The following is a 19,713-nucleotide window of genomic DNA, read 5'->3' on the forward strand; positions in this document are numbered from 1 at the left end:
AATTATGGCTGGCTAATTATGTGATTTAAGATTGTGGTTAACAGTTTAGTAACAAAGACATTGTTGGTTAATATAACTACAATCCTTTCACTCCTAAAGATATGACTGCTTCAGTAATATTGCAGGGAAAATGCCCCATATCCCACATAGACATGAGACACTTTATTATCTCATTAAAATGATCAATTCAAACCTTCAACCAGTAACAAAACCAATGCTGGTACATAATAATCTAACATGTATTTATAAATGTATTGGTCAGGTTTCGGTGGCACACAGTGTCTTGCATCAACTTGATGGATATTTTAATTCATCTGAATAAATATAGCAAATAAGAAAAAAACATCTGAATCACATTAAATAATCTTAATTAATTAATTAACTTCAGCAAGAAAATAACTATTTTATCTTCATCATCACATGCTGAAAGTAATAATACAAAGAAACAAACTCACTGTCTCCTCATGTACCAGGAGCAGAGTTTAATGTCCATTGACACCATCGACAACCTTCTTTCTCAGGTAATTGTAACAATATGTCGGCTGACCAGCAGAGGGCGCTACAGGCATTCTGACGACACTGAACAACAGTTTTATTTCATTTGATGACAGTTTCAGTCACTGTGGTGTTTCAGGCGGTGTTGTTCAGTGTTGTACAGTTATGATGACACCTGACAGTAGTAAAATGTCATCCTCTTGTTTTCTTCGCGTTACTCTTACAACCTTTCCCCATTCCCCCCTTTGTTAGACCAAACATATCCATGTCACCTGATTTGCTTAGCTTAGAGTAAATCTCATCTGATTCCTGACAGACTTTCTATAATCACATCACTCATTCCTTAATCATTCCTTCGTTCATTTAAAGTATGTAGATGTTTTACTTAAGTTAAGTACAACATGTACCACCAGAACAACAATGTAAGCAGAGTCCCTGATATACTATTATTTCAAGATGGCGCCCATCATGGCAGACGTTTTTGCTCGCAAAACTGTTAAATGCCCTGTTTATGTTTGTATTTTGATCTACTTGGTTTTTAATACCTTTTATGGCTACAGTGCTTATATTCTTGTTTTTTTAATTTTTTGTTTTTTACATTTCATACAACATGTTTTATTGTAAAACACCATTTAGAGTAGAAGTCAAATGAAAAATCTAATTGTACAGGAAAACATGTTTCAATTTGGCTTGAAAATAATACGTGTAAGTGTAAATAAGTATTTCCAGCATCAACAATAAACTGCACATAATATTGGTTATATGCATTTTATTGTTGTGACTGAAACAGCAGGTGCTGTTTTGCAGCTTATTTCACTGAAATTTAGACTAACTTGCATTCATGTGAGCAGCATTTGAGTCCAGGACAAACTTACTTATGGGGACAATAAAATATATTGCATGCATTTGTAGTCATGTACGGTAACAGGAGTTGAAGTATTGGTTGCGTAGTAAATGAGCAATGGAGAAAAGTGTCTTTGGTGGAACTGACATTAACTCAAAGTCACAAAACAACTTTTATTAACTTTTATATGGAAAATCTTGATCTGCAACTAAAGCTGTCAGATTAATGTACTGGATTGAAAAGTACATTTCTCTTTGAGTTGTAGTGGAGTAGAAGCAGAAAGAAGCATACAAATGGAAAGTAAATGCATAAATGTACTTGGCTACATTCTAGCAGTGAAAAAAGCACATTGATGATTTTCCAGCATTGAACAATGTTCTGACGGCTGTGATGAAGGTCTGTACGGTGGCCCAGCTGGACTAAAACTAAAGAGAAAAAACTCAAACAGAAAGCATGTCTCACAGGAGCAGATAGACTCTACACAGAGCTATACATCTCTTCGCCCTCTGATTGGTTCAGCCTCCTGTCAGTCTCTGGTCTCTGATTGGTCCTCCAAAATCCTACAGACATAAAATGAATAAAACACCTGTTGTTACTTCAGTATCAGAGAGAATTATAACTAAAGCGAGAAGTCTGTTAAATTTGAGAAGCTGGATGTCTGACGAAACAAACATCAGCTGTTTAAAGCCTGCAGGTTAATACACTGTACACTGAGGTGTGTGTGTGTGTGTGTGTGTGTGTGTGTGTGTGTGTGTGTACTGACTGTAAGCAGCAGTCAGCAGCAGTGCAGGTATGAAGACGATGAAGGAAACCCTCACTGTGTTTCCAATGAAGCTCTGCAGACTGTCGACCTGCTGCTGCTGCTGCTGGACAGACGACTGTCAACAAACAGACAAACATGTCAGCAAAAACAAAGAAAGAAAGAAAGAAACAATACAAACAAACAAACAGACAAACAAACAAACAAAGAGCTGTTAGGCTGTGTAAACATGTCTGCTGCTGCCATGGTAAATAGCACAAGTCAATCACGAGGTACACCCATGTTTAAAAATATATAGAACATATACTGTATATCTTTTCGGTTATATAATTTAGTTAGTAACCATAAAATGTTTTCCTCTCACTGCTCAGTAATCTTCATTTATCTGAATGTCATTAGTTTGTTTTATCTGTGCAGGTAAACAAAACAATTTACCTGAAGGACTTAACACATCAAATCAGTGTAGTTCATACCTCAAGTCATACTTGAGTAAAAGTAAATATATACTGTACTTAAATGAAAGTGAAAGTGACCAATACAAATAGGACTTGAGTAGAAGTCTTAAAGGATCTGGTATAAGATAAACATACGTTTTTAAGAGTAGTTTTCTCTAATAAATGTGATAAAGCATAACAATTACAAGTAAAAATATATCATACATATATTTATATATATGTAAATACTATTTTATGGATCAACCCCTTATCAGATCAAATATTCAGCATTTGTCTGATTATTGAATCAGTGTTTTTTTATTTGATCACTGTCAGCATAAATTAATTTCAAAATGTGTTAATTTGGCTCTGATTTAGCATGTTATCTGCAAAGTAACTAGTTACTAAAGTTATCAAATAATTGTAGTTGTGGTACAATATTTGCCCCCAGACTGTAGTGGAGAAGTTTAAAGCAGCAGAAAATAGAATTAAGTTCGGTGCTTGAGTAAATATAATTAGGTACACTCCATTACTGCTAACCTCATCAAAAACAGACAACATGTACGACAGCTTTAACCAAAAACCAACAACAAGCAAGTATACATTGTTCATATTTTTGGGCATTTGTTTCTTTTAAAAAGGAATTTAGAATAAACGAACCATGTAAAGTCACATTCTGTACTTTTTACTGTTCACATAGGAAATATAAGTCTCACCTCAGCACCAGTACCTGCTGTATGACTGGCTGTGGTCTCTGTAGATGTCTCTCTGTTTAAAGTTGATGTGGTCGTCTGTGGGGCTGAAACAATTCACGACTGTCACATTAACAGATCATGTGACACTGTGACCTCAAGGAGCCTCAGTGTATTGAAGATGAACACTGTCAGATCAACTAAAATCATTTTTTCAAGTGCACTGAAGTTAAAACTTCTCTCACTCCTCTCTATCGTCTTTATTTTCACATTTCTTTACTTTCAGTGGGGGAAGATCTTGACCTCAGATCTTTTACCTAATGCCTCGGGGTGGTTGGATGGGGTTTACGCTGGACAAAAGTTTTTGATATTTTCCTAAACCTTACCAAGATGTTTTTGTGCCAAAACCTAACCAAACCAGGACCATTTCACCATGTGAATAAGCTGTAATATGTGACCTGTTTGTCAGAGCGCTTTATTTCAAAAGTTCTGACCAGAAGTACATTTATTATTGCTAACTTGACTGTGGAGCCCTTCACATACAAGACTCACAATAGAGGGGAATTTGAACAGCATAGTTTTAAGGCCACTGATCAGGCTGCAGTATCTGCAGTACTGCAGTTGGAAACACATCCCTGGATATTTTTGAAGACACCTGAGGACATTTCCAGCCTTATTTATGGTGACTGAAAGCAGCTGTTTTTCAAGGGAAGTCAGATGATGTCCATCCATGAGGAAACCATGATGCTTTCCTCATCTTTATCAAATGTTTTGTACAGTCTTTCAATTAAAAAAAAATAGTTGTGCAAACTTCAGCCTTCCAATACAAATGTGATGTGTTTCAACAATATTTTCTCACCTGTCTTAATGGTCAAATCAAAGTGATGTTTGCCATCATTCAACCATCCAGGGATTTTCACTCTACACCCGTACCGTCCAGCATCTGAATCTGTGAGGTTCAGTATGGTCAGAGAAACATCTCCTTCATCCAGTCGTCCCAGTAACTGATACCTGCTGGAAGCTCTGGTTCTTTCTATCACTTTAAGACCGTCTGTGGAGATGAGCTGGTTGTTACAGCTACCTCTGCGTGGTATGTCTCCTTGTTGCCAGCAGACTGCCAGCGCTCCGTAGTAATTGAAGTCGTATGTACATGACAGAGTAACGTTCTGACCGGTTTGACCAACAACGCTTTCGCTGCTGCCACATTCACCGACTGTAGAGACAGAAAAAACAAGTAAATTAACTTCAGTTTTTGTCAGCATCAAAAATCTGCTGGTGACTGAAAATATCTCAGCTGTCAGATTGATGTATCACCTGTTTTTAACTGTTTTACATTTTCTAAACTGTTTCTTTTTATCTGTTTTACTGACAGACAACTTTGCTTTACTGTGTCTGTTTTTAAACTGAACTGATGGTGTGAGAAAGTGTAAAATCCACATAATAATAATAATAATGATAATAACAATAATAATAACAACTACAACAACAATAATAATAATAATAATAGCAATATTTCTACTGCTAGTTCTAATAAGAAGCACACATGGTCACAAAAACACAACCAGAAGCTTCAGAAGGAATAACAAGCACGATAAAGTTTGTTTAAAGTTGAAAACCTTAGCAGTACAGTAGAAAAAAACCCTTTGCTTTTCTATTTTCCTGTTTTTATCACTTTTAAACGAGGAAAGAACATGAAAGTGATAATGCAAAGTCATTAAAGATCAGAGTACCTGTGAGGAGAGCGAGAAGCAGAACGATCTTCATGATGAAGCGAGTCACACACCAAAGAATGATCCACAAACTAAAGACATATTGCTCAGAAGAAACTTAGGCTGTGAACAAAACATGACTTCCTGTTTGTGGCATTTGGTTTCGGCGGCTTCCTCAAACTCTGAGTTTTCCTCGTCCTGTTTAATCATCTTTTTATGTATTGATTTCCGCATCTGTTTGTTTGCTTATCCCTTATTTTAACAATGAAAATATTCATTCATTTATTCAGATGTTTTATTAAGCCTGTATTCAAGTATGTGCTTATCTATTGATTAATGAATAAGTCGTGTTTAGTCCTTCAAACCTCCCTTCCTCCTCTAGGGTGTGTGAAAACAGCTGCTGAAAAACTCTATAAGGCAAAAAATACATATATAAAAGATAAAATACATGAACTAAGTGCAGCTGTATCATACAGTGCCTGTAAATGGCACAGAAACAGCATAGTTATTAAAGATACTGCTTTGATTATCTGCCTGACACTGTCATGAACAGGCTGCAGCCTGTGGAGGATGCTTATAGACCGTCTTACAGATTTTATCAATGAAAAGTCTTTGATAAGACAATGTCTAATGTCTACATCATATATTTGTCTCCCTGTCGGGGATACTCATCACCATGCTAACGAGGAGTAGCATATTCATAAACTTGCAATACCCATTTTATCCACAATGTTAAGGTCAATGGACACGTGGCGCTATCAAGTTAAAACATGTAACAAAACTGTACATTTTCTTTTGTTCAATGTCACAGGAATAGAAACGATACAAGTGACCACTAGAACAAACTACAGTTCAGACTTTGCGAAAGTACAGCACGATTTTAAGAAGGAAGCCGTAGTCTGTAACAAATTTTTTTGTTATATTTGCTAAAATTGTCATTATGATCTGACAGTAGAATAAGGGGCCATCCACACGGAAACGCTCTTTTGTGTAAACGAACATTTTTTGCATCATTTTGGCCGATCGTCCACATGGATCCTGAAAACGCACTTTTTTGAAACCGGGTCTCAGGGTGGAAAAATCCGAAAACGCTGCCCGTGCGTATTCGTGTGGACGGCAGATTCACATACTTTCCATATCGATGACGCCATTGCCCCGCCCTCGACCTTTAGCCTTCGACCTCTGAACCCCGCGATGTCTCATAACAGCAACAACAACAACAATGGCGGACTACATGCTAGTGTTCGGGTTTCTTGCAACTTACTCGCCTTGTAGTCGAGTGTGAGTCGCAGCAGCAGTTCGACCTCATTATCGGTCCACACAAATGATTCTGGTTTCCTTGCACTAGCCATTTTCATCTTCCTCTTGTGTTTGGTTTCTCCTTCTACTGTCTGTTTGTATACAGCGCGCAAGCTTTATGATAGATAGATAGATAGAATTACTTTAATGATCCCAGACAGGGAAATTATTTTGTTACAGCAGTAGTGGGTCCACAAATAAAACACTTTGTACATAACATAAATAGAAGGCAATATATACATAGTGTATATATACAGTGCACAGTGTGCTATAAACAATAAACAATAACAATATATACAACAAAACAAAATATGCAAAATATATTATAAACAATAATAATATATACAAACAGTAGAGAGACCGGAGTTCTCTGTCAGGCAGAGGTGAGAGAGTTGTTGTATAAAGTGATGGCTTGTGGCAGGAAAGATTTCTTGTATCTATTGCTACGACAGCGAAGCTGAAGCAGCCTTCCAGAGAAGGTGCTCCGCTGTTTGACCAGTGTGAGGTGGAGAGGGTGGAGAGGATTATCCATGATGGATAACAGTTTTTTCAGTGTCCTCCTCTCCACCACAGCCTCCAGAGTGTCCTGTTTGCAGCCAATCACAGAGCCAGCCTTCCTGATCAGTTTGTTGAGTCTGTTGGTGTCGCTGGCTTCAATGCTGCTTCCCCAACAAACTACAGCAAAGAAAAGTACACTGGCCACCACAGACTGATAAAAGATCTCCAACATCTTGCTGCACACGTTGAAGGATCTCAGCTTCCTCAGGAAGTAAAGTCTGCTCATCCCCTTCTTGTAAACAGCTTCAGTGTTAGATCTCCAGTCCAGTCTGTGGTTGATGGTAACACCCAGGTACTTGTAATCCTCCACCGCCTCCACATCCTTTCCCAGAACGTGCAGTGGTTGGAAAGCCGTCTTCCTTTTCTTCCTGAAATCTGTCACCATCTCTCTGGTCTTGCTGATGTTCAGCCGCAGGTGATTCTGTCCAGTCCACTCCACAAAGTTGTCCACCAGTGCCCTGTGCTCCTCCTCCTGTCCCTCACTTATACACCCAACAACAGCCGAGTCGTCAGAAAACTTCTGCAGGTGACACGACCCGGTGTTGTACTGAAAGTCAGTGGTGTATAAGGTGAACAGGAAAGGAGACAGTACAGTCCCCTGTGGAGCTCCTGTATCACTAACCACCGCATCAGACAGAACACTGCCCATACGGACAAACTGTGGCCTGCCTGTCAGGTAGTCAGTAATCCAGGAGATCATTGTGTCGTCTACACCCGTCACCCGCAGCTTCTCCCCCAGTAGCAGTGGCTGAATGGTGTTAAAAGCACTAGAGAAATCAAAGAAGGTGATTCTCACAGTGCCTCCTCCACCATCCAGGTGCGAATGGGCTCGTTGCAGCAGGTAGATGACAGCGTCATGAACTGCCAAGTGCGGCTGGTAGGCAAATTGCAGAGGGTCTAGCAGGGCTCTCACCTGCGGCCTCAGGTTGGCCAAAACCAGTCTCTCCAGCACCTTCATGACGTAAGATGTGAGGGCCACTGGTCGATAGTCATTGAAGCCTGATGGTGTCAACTTCTTTGGAACAGGAACCAGGCAGGACGTCTTCCAAAGCACCGGTATTCTCTCCTGACTCAGGCTCAGGTTGTAGAGGTGTTGTAGGACAGGAGACAGCTGGCTGGCACATGTCTTCAGGATCCTGGGGCTGATACCGTCAGGGCCTGCAGCCTTCTGCTGGTGGAGTCTCTCCAGCTGTCTCCTAACCTGGCCTGCAGTCACAGTCATGCAGGGAAGGGTGCTTGTGTCTTCAGTGGAGGACGAGGAGGTGAAGGAGGAGGTGAAGGTGGAAGAGGAGGAGGAGGTGGAGGAGGAAGAGGAAGAGGAGGAGGAGGAGGAGGAGGAGGAGAGGTGCTGCACAGGAGAGCTCACAGCAGGGGAGTGAGGGGGGAGGGGAGGAAGCGAGGAAGGGGATGCGCATGCTCCGTCTCTTCTTCTCCAGGAATATAAACCTGAGCTCTAGGTTGACCAACTACCAAATATAATCTATTTCAAGGTGACTCAGAGTCTGAAAAATTGTGATGGGACCTGCAAACTATTGTAAAAAAAAAAAAGAAAAAAAAAAGAAATGTACATAAGATGGGGTACTTTTCTGGGTAATCATCAACTGACTAATCTTCTTCTACCAGTTACTGATGGTGTAATCTGTCTTGTGGAGCCTTCTGTTATAACAGACCTCCATGTTGTTATAAGTACTCTTAATATTCCACAGAGTTTTCATGATGGGTAGAATATAACACAAAAAATGTGTGTCATTACAGGAGGATGAATAAGACGCCCTAACTGCCGCCACAGAGAGAGAACATGCAGAAAGGCCTGTTGAGGTTCACACCTTTGGTTTCAGTTAATGATAGTGTTGTTATGCAATGCAACTTGCAGCTTCCTTCTCTCTAACAGAGCAATGCTGGAAATTACAATGAGGAAGAGGGTCCATCAACTTCCACAGCACAGCTTACCTCAGTAAGATGTTGTTCTGCATTGACCCACAACTTACTATGACACTGAGTAGACATGGCACTGTGAAATTCAACGTCATTTGTGTTCCTATGGCTCCCTGTGAAACAACTGTACAAGGTGTACTTGCAAACACAAATCAATAAGTCAGATCTGGAAATGGATCACATAAAGCTGTAGATCAAAAAACACAAATGGAAATACAACTGCTGGATAACCCAGGCCACTTCGCTTCCATATTGTTGATCATGTAGGCTGAATCACATATGATCTTCACAGTGGAGAACAGTAATTAGCTGCAGTAGCTGTATTGAAGTATATTTCATTTGGAATGTTAAAAACTACTATGTATGGCGTGCAGGTGGTCGAGTGGTTAGAGCGCATGCCATATACGCAGCCGACCCCGGTTCAATTCCGGCCGGAGGTCCTTTGCTGCATGTCACATTCCCCTCTCTCTCCCATATTTCCTATCTGTCTATTGCTTAATAAAGGTGTCTATGCCAAAAAATAAAAAAATAAAAAACTCTACTATGTAGACTTACCTGTACATTAATAATGTGGACAGATCTCCTATTCACATAATCTTCATTTATTGAAGGAGCTATGATGGGAATGTGAGTGCCATCAATGCAGCCAATCACACCTGGAAACCCTAAAATATATCAAATTGACTGATTAGTGCTTCAAGTCTGAAAGCTTTACGACATTACTTTAATTATTGCTTACACTAAGCAATAGAGCAATGTGGATTTCCTTGAGATGTCTGGTGGGTCTGTGACTCGGGAACACTACAAACGTGTATAGTAGTCGTTTCAGTGCCATTGTAATATTCCTGACAGCCCGGCAGACAGTTGCCTTGGACACATGCTCTGCATCACCAGTGTTGTACAAAAAACTGCCATTGGCAAATAAACGAACTGCAATACAAAGAATTTTCTGGGAACTGAGAGCATTTCCATGATGTGTCATGTGAGCGATGTGAGGGCTGAGAATATTGTTTAGATAAATTACTGAAGTGCAGAGAAATGGAAACGCTCAAACAGGTACTCATCTAGGAATGATAAAACATCCAATCGGGGTCTGAGAATCCTCTCCCGACAGAGATTTCTGTAGAGTATTTGCGCTTCAACATCAACCGGCACCTCGAGAAACGGACACACCATGTCTGCCACTGTCTTCAGTCTGCAGGCTCCAACTTCGGAGCAGGGGAAACTCAGGGTTAGTTGAAGCAAACCTGCCAGCGAGCAGGTTAGTTTCACAGAGTATGTTGCCTGGGTAACTTACGCTGAACTGGCTTTGTGAAACCAAAAGAACAGAGTTTCCCTCATCTCAGGGTTGACTAACTCAGGGTTTTTACTAAACCTGCTTTCTGAAACGGGCCACTGGTCAGATACGTTCAAACCCAAACTGTTAACAATGGCGGAGAACATACAACAACAACAGAGCAGAAACATGCCCCATCATTGCCCACGTCAAAGGGAAGAAATAAAAAGACTGACGAAGAAAAGCATTGTAAAAAGAAAAAATTGACATTTCAGAGTTGGAGGGAGTTGCGAGATTTGTAAGGACTTAAAAGCGACACAGAGTTAGCTGCTTTTTTGCTGGACAAGTAAGGACCCCTGCTTGATATATGTTTTAATTCTATGTTCTAACCACAAGGCAATGGTGGCGGCGGTTACAGTAATACTTGCAATAGCGCATATCGCCGTACCATACTGCAGTCGAGCTACATAGCTTGTTCGCAAACCTAGCTTGTTAGCTTGTATGCTAACAAAAGTGTCTTTCAAGTGACCGGGCAGTTATAACGTTAGTTTGTGTTCAGTATGCTCTGAAGTGGTTGAATTGGTTTAGACCAATAACGTTACTCATGCTTCAGAAAGGCAGCATGGCAAAAATATTGCACCAGGTAATGATTACCTGGTTACTATATCTACAGTGAAGTCTCAGTCTCAACATGTTATCCATAAATTACAAACAGATATTCAGTCCACGATTTAAACTTTTTTTCAAGGTTTGGCTTGGAGATAAAAACTTGCCACATATCCCACATAGATATGAGATACTTTATTGGGTATCTCAGTGGGTAGAGCTGGTTGACTAGTGATCAGAAGATCGCTGGTTCGAATCCCGGCTCCCCGGGGCGGGACTGAGCTACATGTTGAAGTACCCTTGAGCAAGATACTGAACCCCCAAAGCTCCTGATGTGCAGTTGGCACCTTGTGAGGCAGCCACTGCCATCAGTAAGGGTCCTGCGATGAGCTGGCGACTCATTTAGGGTGGCACACAACATCTACTTGATGGATACTTGTATTCATCTAAATAAATATAGCAAATCAGAAAAAAAAACATCTGAATCACATTAAATCATCTTAATTGCTCTGTAAATAACAAACCTGAAATACTTAAACCAATATTTTACAACTGTTAATGTGTTAGTCACTCTCTTAGGTGGGATAAAGAACTTTATTAATTTATTTTAGCCTAGCATCATTAGCTAAATTAGCTACTGCAGATTAGCCTTGCGTGTAACAGGTGAATCAAGTCAATAAAAACTATAAAAGCAGTGAGTAAAATCAACGATGAAGATTAAATAAAGTCTGAATAATAGGCTAAATGCAGTTTGAAGCTTCTCGAAGAGGACAATGTAGTAATAAAGTTTATAAAACAGATAAAAAAGAGAGTAATAACGGGAATAATTAGCAATAAAACAATAATAAAAACGCTGCGTCACTGCGACACCATCTTGTGAAGTAACAACAACCAGAACACCAAATTTTAGCAAGAAAACAACTATTTTATCTTCATCATCACATGCTGACAGAAATAAAACAAAGAAACAAACTCACTGTCTCCTCATGTACCAGGAGCAGAGTTTAATGTCCATTGACACCATCGACAACCTTCTTTCTCAGGTAATTGTAACAATATGTCGGCTGACCAGCAGAGGGCGCTACAGGCATTCTGACGACACTGAACAACAGTTTTATTTCATTTGATGACAGTTTCATTCACTGCGGTGTTTCAGGAGGTTTTGTTCAGTGTTGTACAGTTATGATGACACCTGACAGCAGTAATATGTTATCCTTTGTTAGACCAAACATATCCATGTCACATGATTTTCTTAGCTTAGAGCAAATCTCAACTGATTTCTGACAGACAGCATTTGAGTCCAGGACAAACTTACCCAATGGGCCAATAGAATATATTGTCATGTATTTGTATTCATGTATGGTATCAGCATTTGAAGTACTGGTTGCGTAGTAAAATGTCTCTGATATCTGATGTGACATAAATAATAATACAAATGCATCAATGTTTTACTGTTAGATTGGCTCTTGGTGAAGCTAGTTTAGACTATTTTATATACTTTATCCAGTGCATCTCTGTTTGGCCCTCTAAAGGGTCATCAAATAAATCTAAGGAGCTGTCAGATGATTAATGGGAGAGGAAAAAAGAAAAAGTAATTTCTGCTACTCAAATTTGTTCTCAATTTTTCTGTATTCTTTCATTTTTTGTGAATCACTGGCTCACAGTTTTTGAAATTAACAATGTGAGACGTTCAGTGGAGAAAAGTGTCTTTGGTGGAACTGACATTAACTCAAAGTCACAAAACAACTTTTATTAACTTTTATATGGAAAATCTTGATCTGAAACTAAAGCTGTTAGATGAATGTACTGGATTGAAAAGTACATTTCCCTTTTAGTTGTAGTGGAGTAGAAGCAGAAAGACGCATACAAATGGAAAGTAAATGCATAAATGTACTTGGTTACATTCCAGCAGTGAAAAAAGCGCATTGATGATTTTCCAGCATTGAACAATGTTCTGACAGCTGTGATGAAGGTCTGTACGGTGGCCCAGCTGGACTAAAACTGAAGAGATAACTCAAACAGAAAGCATGTCTCACAGGAGCAGATAGACTCTACACAGAGCTATACACCTCTTCGCCCTCTGATTGGTTCAGCCTCCTGTCAGTCTCTGGTCTCTGATTGGTCCTCCAAAATCCTTCAGACATAAAATAAATAAAACACCTGTTGTTACTTCAGTATCAGAGAGAATTATAACTAAAGCGAGAAGTCTGTTAAATTTGAGAAGCTGGATGTCTGACGAAACAAACATCAGCGGTTTGAAGCCTGCAGGTTAATACACTGTACACTGAGGGGTGTGTGTGTGTGTGTGTGTGTGTGTGTGTGTGTGTGTACTGACTGTAAGCAGCAGTCAGCAGCAGTGCAGGTATGAAGACGATGAAGGAAACCCTCACTGTGTTTCCAATGAAGCTCTGCAGACTGTCGACCGGCTGCTGCTGCTGCTGGACAGACGACTGTCAACAAACAGACAAACAAGCAAATGTTAGGCTGTGTTAACTTTTCTGCTGCCATGGTAACTATGTCAATCACAAGGTGCACCCATGTTTAGAAATGTTATGACAAAAAACACAGTCCTTTTTTTTTTATGTTTTTGTTATATAATTATTTACTAAAAGCAATGCACATTCAAGCTAAATATCACTTAAGTGAAAGTGAAAGTCAGCCATACAAATAGGACTTCAGAGTGGGTGCCACTTGCCAACAGGAAAGGCAGACAATTGCTTGGGGCCCCTGGGCCGTAGGGTCAAAACAACAGCAGTGTCAATTCAAAAAGTTTGCAATCACAGTACGAGACGTGATCTCCCTAGCTCTACCTGACTCCACCTACTCCCAATTCAAGTGGCGTGTGCTTGATCGCATTATAAATAAACCTAATGTCAACAAAGTGGGAAGCCACAAACAAAAACAAAGAGGAGTTATCGCTCGGGAAGTGAAAAAAGAAAGAAGAAAAAAAGATGACAGTGGTAAGTTGAGTGGATAATAATATGAAACATTATAGTTCCCAGCTATGCTGCTAGTACAGCTGTGGGCGAGAGAGACTTCCGTAACGTAAATTTTCACTCAAATGTGTGCTGTTTATTTAGACATTATCCAGCTATCCTGGGCCATCCAGGAGTCAAAGTCAGTACAGTGGACTTGTTAGCCAAAAGGCTAAAAAAAAGTAGAAACTAGTATTTCATTTGGTCTGGGGCATTGCTATGAAAATAAATTTAGTCTCCGCCATTTTTAAAGTAACACCTTACCTGTCGTTTTATAGGACACCAGAGAGTGATTTGGAGAGGGACTAAGCTAACATTGACTTGGACAATCATTTTTCTGTAACCGAGCTAACTCTCAAGCTACGACATTATGAAAATAAGATGCAAAGAAATTTTGACAAGGGTACTCTAAATTACTACTCTGTATTGGAACTACATTAAATGACATTGACCCTATCAAAGCAATGAAAGAAAGCTATGCCCAAGAAGAACATTCAAAAGTTGAATTTAAGGGATTCTAATTCAATAATGTGTAAGCATTTTAAATTGACATTAATAACATGTTACTGTGTTATAAGTATCACTGTATTATCTTTCCTCAGGATCATTGCTAAAGTTTCTGGCACCAGCAGCGGATAAGAGATAACGTGACACTTCTAAATGCTGATAACGGTAACTGTGAATTCAACATTTCAATTACAAGTTGTTTTGTGGCACTGTTTGGAATACAACTTGTTTACATTTCACAATTTTTGTTGTTGTCATATTATTTATGATATAATGGTTTAACGCTTGTTCGATGAGCCCCCTGAATAATTGCCTATGGACCCCATCAGACTCTAGAATCGCCCCTGGACTTAAGTAAAAGTCTACACTTAACATGTTTTTAAGAGAAGTAATAATAAGTAAGTAAAAATATTCTTGTAGTAATTGTAATAAAGCCTTAAAATTAAAAGGAAAAATATATCTTGCTAATTTGGCCCTGATGCAGCATGTCATTTGCAAAGTAACTAGTTACTGAAGTTATCAAATAAATGTAGTTGTAGTAAAATATTTGCCTCCAGAATGTAGTAGAGGGGAAGTTTAAAGCAGCAGAAAATGGAAAAACTTTTAAGTGTTTGATTAAATATACTTAGTTACACTACATCACTGCTAACTTCATCAGTACTAGTGTAATATTATTCACAGTCCAGATAATAACAATAATGTGTAGAGTTGTCAATGTAAACCATCTTCGTTACCTGAACCAGCGCCACCATTGCCCCTGTGGTGTCTTCTCCAGTGACATCACTTCCTATCTGCCTGGTCACATCCTGTCCACTGAAACCTGCTGACAAGATGAGAGCGTCTCAAAACTAAATCGTGAAAATGATTTTCTTTGCCTTACCGTGAAGGTCCGTCCTGAACTCACCTGTTGTTGTGTGTGGTGCGTTCAGGTTCTCAGCATCCCAGTTGTCAAGGCGCTCAGAGGTTTCAGAGACCACAGAGCGAGCTGCACGAGGACAGACAGGAGACAAGTTATAGAAAACAGTCTGATCTACTTCCTGTTACTACTACTACTACTACTACTACTACTACTACTACTACTACTACTACTAATTGTGTTAATTCATGTAAAATCTGAACACACCTTTATCTGGTTAACATGAAGCTAAAAGAATCAGAGTCAGAGTGTCTGCTCTGGCTCAGACTGTACGTACGGTTGATGATGATGAGGTGAACGGTGGATGTTTGGTCATTGAACAGACCGGGCAGCTGAACTCTGCAGTGATAGAAACCAGCGTCTGATGATCGAGAGCTATAGATGGACAGAGAGGAGGAGGAAGATATAGAGTACCTGCAGAAGAGAGGAGATCATCAGGAAAACCAAGTACATTCATTTTGTATCTAATGTATATTCATACGTTATTTTTTTTTCATTTCAACCTCTACAGGTAAACAGAACTTAACTAAAAGAAGATGCAACTATTAAGACTGAAAAATGTCTCAACGTCTCCACTAATAACAACAGGAAAATGTCTTGATGTCTCGCCAAAAATATCTGGTTTCGTTGCCACGAACAACACTGGCATATGTCCCAATGTTTTGTTAAAAATATCTGGTGTTCTTGCAACTAACACAGTTGGAAACATCCCAACATCTCATTAAAAAACTCTGGGTTTTTTTTGCCAGTAACACAACTGGAAAAATGCCCCGCCAGATGTGTTACTAACACGACTGGAAAATGTCCTGACACCTTGTCAAAATAATCTGTTTTTTTTTGTCACTAACACGACTGTACAATGTGCCGACGTCTCTCCAAAAGTATTTGGTTTTGTTTACCACCTGTGACCATGTACCTGTAGGACTTCCTGTATGAGACCTGATCTCCAGCTGCGTTGATCACAGTGTTGTGGCAGGTGAACAGTGATGGCTCTCCTCTCCCCCAGCACACCTCCACTCCTCTCTGACTGACCGCCTCCGATAGACAGGGCAGCTTCACCCTCCTCCCGGCCACGCCCACCACCGTCTCCGTGGTGACCGCTGACACTCGGGCTGCCACAGACACAAAGATGGTTTCAGACCATAATTCGATCTCGACACAATGTTTATACATCTTCAGTGCAAGAGCTGGTGGAGTTGTTTGAGGTGAAGTTCATTTTCAACAATTAAATGATTATTTCAATTTTGAATTAATCTGCCGACTGTTTTTCTCAGTTAATTGATTGTTTAGTTTGTTTAAATACTCAAAATAGTGAGAAAATGTGGTCACAATGACCCAAAGTGACACCTACACAATGTTTAATTTGTCCAACCAACAGGCCAAGCTTCAACATTTTTACAAAGATATTCATATTATTAGAATAATGCAATGGAAGATCAACAAATAACGGACCATACCATAACATGTTTTAACATGAAAAATGACTTAAATGATCAGAAAAGTTGACAATTACTAAATTAAAATGTAAAAACTGCTGATATATTCTTGTAAAATAACTAAAGCTGCCAGATAAAAGCAGTGAGAATAAAAAGTACAATATTTCCCTTCTGAGATGTAGAAACACTTCGTTGACCACATGGTTATCAATGAAAGTGTCCGACAGTCTGATTTTAGTCCAGTGTGTCCCTTGTATCAGTTAAACAGTTAAGGTCAGTGAGAGGACGGCAAGCTTCAGCATCAGGTTCAGACTCACCTGTGAGGAAACAGATTAGGGTGAAGGTGTGAAGAAGCAACGACAGCATGTTGATGTGTTTCTTCAGACGGACGGTCAGACAGACAGACAGAGAGGAAGAGTTGGAAAGACGACTCACTCATGTTACTTCTCTTTTCCACTCGTCCTGTTATTTATAGACACAGACTGATGTTGCCAAACAGGAAAAAGTCAGAAAAACAGTTTTTGAAAATCAGCTCAGAAATTCAACAGACTTTGAACAAGAGACACAGAGGTGGAAGAGGTACTCACACTACTGAAGCAAAAGTAGCAAAAAGTCCTTGTTTCCTATCCCTATCTCCTTTTTTGTCTCCTGCCTTAGTTTCCCCTCCTTGTCTCCTTTCCATGTCACCTCTCCTTGTCTCCTCCCCTCTTTTCTTCTACTTGTCTCTCTACTTGTTTACCGTTCTTGTCTCCATTATCTCCTTCCCTTGTCTCTTTTCTTTGTTACCTTTCCTAGTTTCCTCTCCCTGTCCACTCTCCTTGTTTCCCTTCCTTGTCAACCCTCTCTTCTCATCTCTTTTCTTTGTCTCCTTTCCATGTTTGGTTTCCTTGTTTCCTCTCCTTGTCACTTGTCCCTATTTTCTCTCTTTGTCTCATTTCCATTTTGTATTTCCTGTTTTCTCTTCTTATTTCTTTGCCTTATCTCACAACTTTATTTAATCCGTGTTTCATTCCATTGGCTCCTTTCCTTGTTTCTTCCCTTGTTCATCCTTATTATTATATTATATTATTTCATCTCCTCCTCTCCTTTCGTCCCTTTACCCAACTTCCTCTCCTTGCTTCATCTCCTTGTCTCTTTCCCTTCTTTCCTCTCCTTTTTTCCACCCATGTCTCCTGTCCTTGTTTCCTTTCCTCTCTTCACCGCCTCTCTTGTCTCCTCTCCTTGCCATCTTCTTTTTCTAATATCTACCGTTTGCTGACTGTGAAAACATTCAGGGGTCAAAGGTCAGCTTTTCTTGGCCTCTCTTCTGATTTCCTGCCACATTCCTCTCTGATCACATTCCTCCCGCTGGAAATATAAATACATAATATATTTATACAACATATTAAACTCTATATTTATAATCACAGACAATATACGAGCTCCCAGCATGCATCTTGTTCCGACTCCTCTGATGGTAGAAACATGTGACTGCGGACTCCAGCATGTTTCTGCTCTGGGTTTAAATTAGATTACTAGATTATGTATAGAACGTTCAGCTTTAACAAGATATCAGTATATAACCAGGTTCAGTAAAAGGAGTAGTTCAACATTATTCGCTCTCTCCGTCACGTTTTGAATGCAGGAAAAAAATAATCATCGTCTGGTTTAGGTCGTAACGTGACATTTAACACTTTAGTGAGATCACAGGATTTACTGACATCACTGATATAATGCTATGGAAGCCATGAACACACAGCTGTAAACCCTCTGGAATCAATACAGTTATTGATGACTGACACACAGCTTAAGATCAAGGCCCACTGCTCAAATGTGATTAACGTGTGTGTGTGAGTTGTGTAATCCGTGATGTCATCCTGCCTTATAAAATCAAACCGGTCACACCTCGTCTGTCTGTCTGAATACTAAACAATACTTAGTTGTAATCTTTGCTGCTGAACATCAGCTGTGACTTTAATGGTGATGACAACAACAACTATGGGAGGTGGAGTAGGAGCAGGAGGAGCGGGGGATGAAGGTCAGAGTCTCTATTAACCTCACAGCGAAGAAGAAAAAGAAGACGAAACAGAACGGCTTAACCTTCAGACACCATGAAGACTCAAACTGACACATTTGCACATGCTGATGTCATTTTATTGGTCGTTGCCATGACGACAGTCCGCTTCGCCGCCTCCACCCTTTGCCTCGACTTTTCCTCCGACCTCTGTGATCCTCACAGGGTTTAGTTTGTGGTCAGATAAGACAGAGAAAACATCTCCTGTGCAGCAACATGCTGTGTGGCTGATGGGAAATGTTGTTTTGAATAATGAGGCTTGAGTTCATTCATACTGTTTCCTGAAAAACAAACAAACCAACAGAGGAAGACGAAGATAAATCAGGCTTCTCTACACGCAGAGTAATTATTAGTAGGACATCCACAAAGCTTGACAGTGTCACTGCTGGCGTGTTTTTGGAATTTTGTTCCATTTTTGTGTCTTGTCTTATTTCCACTGTGGGAAATTTTAGTTCATAAATCTGTTAACTTACAACATATGTTAAAGGAACAGGTTACCCCAAAAAGAAAATGCATACATTATTTTTATCAAATAAATGGAGGGGAGAAAAAAGTACAATGTTTCCCTCCAAAATGTAGTGGAGTGGAAGTATAAAGTAGCAGAACATGTAAATATTCGAGTAAAGTACAAATGCTCGAAATTGTACTCAAGTACAGTACTTGAGTAAATGTACTTTGTTACTGAATGTATATATTAACTATCACTTGTCAAATGACAAACCATAAGGAGCACTGACTACAACTGAGCACAACTTTTCATGCTGTTACTGTATCAATAGTCTCACATAGACATATCAAAGTTCACTGGCACAAATATTTTACATGTAGGAGTCCAAAAAGACGCTAAAAACACTCCTTCAACAGGGGACGGATCCCATTTCTTTGACCAACAAATCCATGTTGAAATTGGTTGGAGGAGAGCTAGTTAGCTATTGGCAGGTTTTGAGCTGCAGTATCCTACAGTTTGTTCGGTTAAAGGAGGGAAGAGCTAACATATCAGCTAATGGAGCTAATGGCAACGATGACACAAGTTTGGTTTTAAACTTTAAACAGTTTAAAGGCAAAAGTACTTAAAATGCTAATATTATCTATAATAACTAGATGATAATAAAGTATAGAATCAATTCTTTGATTGTTGCACAGTTTACTTTGAGACTGTGATGAAAAAGTTAGTCTGAAGCCCTGATAGCTACTAATTATTTGGTTTGGACTGGACTG

General features: G+C 39.6%; 2 protein-coding genes across 3 annotated transcripts; both read right to left on the reverse strand.

Annotated features, from left to right (window-relative positions):
- Window positions 1-1,492: 1,492 nt before the first annotated feature.
- Window positions 1,493-5,062, reverse strand: LOC115594564 (hepatitis A virus cellular receptor 1 homolog). Its single transcript, XM_030438708.1, has 5 exons — window positions 4,956-5,062; window positions 4,085-4,438; window positions 3,250-3,332; window positions 2,103-2,217; window positions 1,493-1,899 (listed from the first exon to the last, which is right to left on the reverse strand). Exons 1-5 carry the CDS (start codon window positions 4,987-4,989, stop codon window positions 1,817-1,819), a joined length of 669 nt encoding a protein of 222 aa, XP_030294568.1. The 5' UTR covers window positions 4,990-5,062; the 3' UTR covers window positions 1,493-1,816.
- Window positions 5,063-11,512: 6,450 nt separating this feature from the next.
- On the reverse strand, window positions 11,513-16,890 carry LOC115593644 (hepatitis A virus cellular receptor 1-like). Of its 2 annotated transcripts, none has more exons than XM_030437229.1 (7): window positions 16,760-16,890; window positions 15,923-16,118; window positions 15,284-15,420; window positions 14,995-15,075; window positions 14,825-14,910; window positions 12,944-13,058; window positions 11,513-12,742 (listed from the first exon to the last, which is right to left on the reverse strand). In XM_030437229.1, exons 1-7 carry the CDS (start codon window positions 16,806-16,808, stop codon window positions 12,660-12,662), a joined length of 747 nt encoding a protein of 248 aa, XP_030293089.1. In that variant the 5' UTR covers window positions 16,809-16,890; the 3' UTR covers window positions 11,513-12,659. The 2 variants fall into 2 exon arrangements, with proteins under 2 accessions (XP_030293089.1, XP_030293088.1); XM_030437228.1 differs by having other exon boundaries at window positions 14,825-14,913.
- Window positions 16,891-19,713: the final 2,823 nt, after the last annotated feature.

Source organism: Sparus aurata, chromosome 13 (genome assembly GCF_900880675.1).
Source record: "Sparus aurata chromosome 13, fSpaAur1.1, whole genome shotgun sequence".
NCBI lineage: Eukaryota > Metazoa > Chordata > Actinopteri > Spariformes > Sparidae > Sparus > Sparus aurata.